The sequence below is a fragment of the Anneissia japonica genome, unplaced genomic scaffold (genome assembly GCF_011630105.1).
Source record: "Anneissia japonica isolate Jap-2015-1 unplaced genomic scaffold, ASM1163010v1 scaffold63145_len21798_cov261, whole genome shotgun sequence".
Lineage (NCBI taxonomy): Eukaryota > Metazoa > Echinodermata > Crinoidea > Comatulida > Comatulidae > Anneissia > Anneissia japonica.
The window spans coordinates 5,221-12,056 of record NW_022696194.1 but is presented as its reverse complement, the minus strand read 5'-3'; the positions used below and the strand labels follow the sequence as shown (position 1 = coordinate 12,056).

Genomic DNA, 6,836 nt, shown 5'->3' with positions numbered 1-6,836 from the left:
TGGTTACGCCATCGGGCAGCATAGATCAAAGGAGTTATGAGATTTTGAAGTGGAGAAGGGGTTGCAGGGTGTTGCGAGTCTGGTCATTATGATATCTTCCTTTTTATTCTTGTCTTTATTTTTCTCTTTTTTTCTTTCCTTTTCTTTTCTTTCTCTTTCCCTCCCCTCTTTCTTTTCTCTTATTACCCAGCCCGGTACGATGGCTTGGGCAGCCCGGTAAAAACCGTCAAGGGAGGGGCAGTTTCCCCCTGCCCCCCCCACCCCGCGCCTGTTACGACACTGGCTAACACGCCAATCATCCCCCCCAATGAAAAATATTTTTCTACGCCACTGCCTGATATGTTCCATGTGAAACCGCATCGTAGCCATGTCAATCATGGTCTGTTATTGTTATGTTCGATATGAACCAAATACGTGGAGCGCGTCAAGTGTTTTCTTAGGTATTTTCCGCATCGATCATTGGTCTTTAGAATCCCTAGATGACGTTGAGCGTCTTCATAAGGACTTCCTGTCTTTCTGTAATGGAGTGGAGCGCAAAATTGGCTTTTGAAATTGTGTTTTAAAGCTATGTTAATTCTACGTTGTCACACAGGGTAGTCAATACTGATACTGTACATGTAATACTTACATATATGGGTATGCAATTGGAAACGCAGATGAAATAGTGAATTCTCGCCTAACACGATACAGAACGCGGCAGATGTTGAATCTGTCAATCAACCAATGGCAATTAAATAGAGTTTTTAGTTGAAACCAGCAGAAAACCGTGTCTGTATTTGTTATTGTGATAGCTTAACTGTAATGGAATGTAGTTCGATTTATATACCCCTTTATACCGAAGTCTCAAAACGCTCGAGGTGTCCATGGACTAGCTCGTACAATAACTTGCTGCTCCCATAAGCCAAGGGTCTCTTCGTACCTGATGGTAAACCGGTACCAGCTATCTCTCGTCTGTCCACAAAAGGGGCTGTATGAACCAGAAACATCGGGGTAACACCTACTGGTCTAGAAAAGATGTACCGTACTGGGTTCTTTGAAGTGCACACAAGCCAAATTATCCGAGAAGACACCAGAAACATAAGGGAATTGTATTAAAATCGGGTGAAGTGCATTTTGGAAAACGAACCGCTTACAATTAATGTTACGGTGATACACGTTTACGAAAATGTGTCACTTCTCATGGGATGGCTCTTGTCTACGCGGAAACCCATGCTCAGGTGTTACGTGAACTTCCCTTACCATTTTTTGGATTAGTCTTAAATTTACTGTAAATGAACAAGTGGAATAATCGGACGAGTAACTACCTAGGCTGTGACACAATATGTCCATAAGAATGTATTTTACCAACTGTGAGTTTTCACTAAAACTATTTGGAGCTTACAAGTTTATAGAATTTAGGTGCGCGGAATCTAAATTTGCAATGGAACCTAAATTGGAGGCTGGCCTCTTTTACAGGGACAGTGGGCGGCTTATGATGCGCATTGTAGCAAAGTACTGTATACTATTTCTATTTCGATACAAGGACAAAGTTAGTTTTATTTTATTTTACTATACATTTCTTCACACTGACGTATACACCTCAGTGGTGCCCACGTGTCATCCACATCCGGATGCCGAAGGTGAAGTGTCATCATTAAACCTGATTAAACATGCTATCTATAAGTACAATATATGGTTTATATATATATATATATATATATATATATATATATATATAGTAGTAGTAGTATTGTACGCACTCTTCTGTCCTCTGTATACAGTATTACGTCACATCAAAATAAATCTACAGTGTGTTAAACCAACACACGAATTGACAGTTGCAGGCCTAATGTTCTTGTCCAAGTGTATGTCGTCCAATCTCGTTTTCTTACTGCTGGCCAACCGACGCTCTCATTTCACCTAGGCTAGAGTGTAACAGCTTTAATTACATCCGGTACGGTATATAAACCGACATTGTTTATATTTTGCAGTGATATGATCGTCTCGTTTATGAAGATTGATAATCACGTGAAAACATAAGGTATCGGGACTACATTACAATGTAAATAGTATATTTCTAAAAAAAAAAAAAAAAGCAAAAGTCAAAATACATCTAAAACATTATGTTTATTATATTCATATTTTTATATTTATATTTTAAGTTTATTGCAATTGCTATATTTGTCCTAGGCCTATATTATATTTAGGGATGTATAGTAAATGTTCTATATAAGAAAATGACAATGATCTAACTCTCGGTGGGCGTGTGTATCCTTAGCAGATGATACAGTACTATCTTATGAGACACTTACTATGAATATAAACTTGTTTGTTATCATACACGACCAATGACATACTGTAAATGAAATCGTTTTATACCGTATATAATACAAAAATAAATGTCTACCATCACATATTAATTAGATAGAAATAATGGAATGTTATTTTTCTCGTTGAATAGTTCATGCGAAAATGCACCCGAATAGAAAAACAAGAATCTGGATTTATTTTCACAGGAGTTTTGGAGAGTGACTAAACTAACACAGACTGTGTTCTTAACCAAAGGAAGAGGATAGCCCGAGGTCCGTTTAGTCAAAAGGAGAAGTCGTTATTTTCTACCTGAATAATAATATCAGAGTAACACGACGATACGGCATGATTCGGCTATCGGTTCCTGCCCCGAATCACGGAGGCAACACCGTTACCAACACTAAAATATCAGAATGCAAATTAGTAGTACTCGGCAACTCGAGTGTTGGAAAATCTGGTAGGTTTGAGATGATAACTGATGATGGGGATGATGATAATCATAACCATAACAATAATGATGGTGATGATAACAATAATTCTCAAATTGTCTTATATTTCTAAATTATACTTTTCAAATTTAAAAGATCACAACACATTCCCCTGTGGCCAAGTTCATAAATACCGTTTAAAATGAGTGTAGGGAATTCAAGGAAACGAAAATTCCTAAAAATGAAAGTTGAAATCGCAAGGCCACATCGTTTCTATTTGTGATCAGTTTGTAGCTAAAATTCATAAGAGCCTATAGTAAATTAGAAAAAATGTCCAATTTACATAACTGAATTTCCCTTCACATTTATATAATGGATATACAATAAGTAAAATAGACCTACCGTACTGGCCAAAAACCATGGTCCTAGACAAAACCGTGCCTTCATTATACAAATAGGCTAGGCCCTATAGAGTAAAATATTACCAGGCAACAATTTCGTTAATTGTTTTACTAAACTTATACGCTCATTGACCATCCATCAATGACATCACAAGCGATCAGAAAGGGGTTTTCGGGGTCCTCCCGGGAAAATTTTGATTCCTATATGGCGGGAATTGATCTTTGCCGACTTCTGAAATGTCTTTTAATGACACTTTAAGTTCTTTAAAATTAAAGGTTTTTCCCTCTTGAAAACGGTCAGGTCAACTTTTCTCATTCTTATTTTATAGGCCTATTATGTGTGTAATTGTATACATACGTTGCATACGTATCATTTTTCCATGAATCGATTAACAATTTAGTTAATTGTTTTACTAAACTTATACGCTCATTGACCATCCATCAATGACATCACAAGCGATCAGAAAGGGGTTTTCAGGGTCCTCCCCGCGAAAATTTTATTCCTAGATGTCGCCACGGGAATATAGATTTCCCGACTTCCAATTTTCTCATTGTAACAAAAATTCCACCTCACGGTTCCTGAAAAGGTAGGTCTAGAATTTGTTCTTGCCCAAAGGGGGACATGAGCCCCCCTCCCCCAGATATGCCAATGGTATTAACAATAAAAACAAAGAATGCAACATTATTCTTTAAGGAAATGGGCAATTAAGTATATGGCCTATTTACAATTGGCATTTGATAAATGAGACCTAATTGAATATTAAAACACTCTATGGTAATTACAGTAGTAGATCTACGAATAGCATGAATTTGCTCAAGTCAAGGCATACCGTATATAAACCAAACGGTCTATATGTTGGCTGCAATTGTTCCAGTCCAGCGACTGTAACACTACAAATTAGATCTACAGTAGGCTTACAGGCCTACGGTACCGTATACCCTACGTACCGTATACCTTTAAGTGTAACGATGTCAGGGGGTATACAAATAAGCGATATAATGCAGACCACAACATGATTGTATGCACATGCCTTAAACTTTCGAGGAATTTTTGAAAGCTTGTTGGAAATGGGGGATGATGGGGTGGGCGCTAAGGTGAAGTGGAGGGGGGCCTGAATGATTAGGGGGTGCTTGATACGTCACTGGTTACAATTCAGCCCGTAGTTATTTAATCCACTCAAGGAGCATCTACTAAAAGTGTATTCACACCGAATCCGAAAGATGTGTATAAGAGACAGGTGATAATCATCGTGAGGGTCAAATACGGTGGGGTGAGGGATTTCTAGTTATCTACAGCGTCACAGACCGCCGTAGTTTTGATGGAGTTCTCCGAATTAAAAATTATTTGGACGAAGTTAAAAAAGCGCGTAATGTATCCATGGTGATATTGGCAAATAAAACCGATTTGGAACACAATCGTGAAGTGTCATACGAAGAAGGAGAAAAATTAGCTGAGGATTTAGCATGTGCATTTTTTGAAACATCGGTTTGTTTAGGTGATAGAAATGGGCATGAAGCCTTCTATGAACTTGTTCGAGAGGTTCGACGGAGAAAAACGATGGATAACAAACAGCGAAGAAAAAGTTCAACGTCACAGCAAATGAAACAAGTTCTAAAAGGAATGTTTACGAAAATAAATAACATTCATTAAGATTTCCAGAAAAGCAGAAGTGACGTAAATATAGTTCAGCGTATGGATAATAGGAACAAGCCGAAAAAGGTTAGCATCGGTGAGAGAAAGAGTGCTAATGCATGCGTTGTTTTGATGCTGGCAATCAAAATATCGTAAATACCTCGGAATGTGGTTTCTCGTCGTCGACTGCTTGTCATCATCACAGACCCTATCATCAAATATGTCAACGTCCATTAGATTATACTACAAACTTTGCATTGGACAGTTGAACTTCCGGTGAGCACGTTGAAACAAACATTTTTTTGTTTTATGTGAACCCTATGGGAATCTTGGATTTTGCTTCTTCTCTTTATTTTTCGAAGAAATTAGGCTTGGTCACCCATGCCTCAAAATTGATGAGAGGCAAGAGACTGTTAAAAGGTTAATGTAAAAACGCACGTTCAAATATCTTATTGGTTAGTACGAAAAAGGCCTACATTAAGAACAATTAATGTACGGTATCCTAATGGGAAAATCCAAAGGTGTGGTACAGTAGCAAAAGTAATCAGGGAATTCTTCGGTTCTAATCCCGGTGACATAAGTTACATACATATGTCTAATATTTATTATCACATTGAGATAAACATCATGTTCAGTTGTCCCATTTTCGAAGATTTGTGACGATGCCACAATCATATAGGCCTTGAATTGTGAATCTCTTGTTGGCCTACCATTTTCAAAGATTTGTGATGATGGTTATTTAAGCTAGAAAGTAGACCTAAGCTTTGTAAATTAAGGGAGTTAATTAATAAAATAAATTTATTTAGGTTGTTCTTCAAACTATTGAGGCAGAATCTGAAAACAGAAAAATCACAAACAGGCATAGGCCTAATCAGTAAGCCTACAAAATCGCGGTAAATGCAAAAATTTCCTATATGACAATGAATAAAATATGCCATTTCATTAATTTAAATAAATGTCCATGTCAAGTCAAGGCATACCGTATATAAACCAAACGGTCTATATGTTGGCTGCAATTGTTCCAGTCCAGCGACTGTAACACTACAAATTAGATCTACAGTAGGCTTACAGGCCTACGGTACCGTATACCCTACGTACCGTATACCTTTAAGTGTAACGATGTCAGGGGGTATACAAATAAGCGATATAATGCAGACCACAACATGATTGTATGCACATGCCTTAAACTTTCGAGGAATTTTTGAAAGCTTGTTGGAAATGGGGGATGATGGGGTGGGCGCTAAGGTGAAGTGGAGGGGGGCCTGAATGATTAGGGGGTGCTTGATACGTCACTGGTTACAATTCAGCCCGTAGTTATTTAATCCACTCAAGGAGCATCTACTAAAAGTGTATTCACACCGAATCCGAATTTTCGGATCAGAAAGCCTACCGAAGCGAGCAGAAAATCGAATCCGTGTGTAAGATTTAGGACGTTGAGATTCAGCGTTCAGATCCGATGTGAATGCAGTTAATTGTCGAAGAAATGAGAAGGCGTAGTTTAAGAGATAATTTCTGTGTACTTCGGAAATAGCCATATACAAAAGCCAATTAAAAGGGATCAATTAAGAGCATTTTTGTAAATTCCAAAAATATACCTTGAAGCGTTATATGTAATTGATTAATACCAATCCATGTATTTGTCGTTTATAATAAAGATTCATGTATTTTATGGTTTCTTTCAGTACGAAATGTACTAATCTGTCGTGTGAAAGTAATTTTCGGGTTTCGTCTCGTATTTTGCTTCTAACGGAACTGTATTTCCATATTTACATTTCTTCAAACAACAAACGTAAACGATCGTAATAATAAACAATATTGTTTAAATGGCCAGTTGAATTGGTAAAGCTGTGTTGTATATTTTTTTAATACTACCTGACTGCGGCAACCTAATATTGTAGCAAGAGCAAAACCTACCATTAAAAAAAAGACACGGAGATAGTTTCCATCATTCTGGACGCGTACAACCATTTTTCTTATTTTTTACTGTTATTTTTATATGTATTTTATATGATTTTTTATACTGTAGTATGTTTATACTATTATGAAATGCGCCGCCAGCAGTGTCGCTCTCTCTTATACACATCT

At 37.3% G+C, this 6,836-nt stretch overlaps 1 protein-coding gene across 1 annotated transcript in view; it reads left to right on the top strand.

Annotated features, from left to right (window-relative positions):
• The window catches only part of LOC117101743 (ras-related and estrogen-regulated growth inhibitor-like), a 10,979-nt gene extending 4,392 nt beyond the window's left edge, over positions 1 to 6,587 (top strand). The window contains exons 2-4 of the mRNA XM_033241783.1: positions 1,971 to 2,020; positions 2,496 to 2,809; positions 4,351 to 6,587. Coding sequence (XP_033097674.1) covers positions 2,635 to 2,809; positions 4,351 to 4,769 — 594 coding nt within the window. The 5' untranslated portion in view covers positions 1,971 to 2,020; positions 2,496 to 2,634 and the 3' untranslated portion in view covers positions 4,770 to 6,587. The remainder of the gene's footprint in view (positions 1 to 1,970; positions 2,021 to 2,495; positions 2,810 to 4,350) is intronic.
• The last annotated feature ends 249 nt before the right edge of the window (positions 6,588 to 6,836 follow it).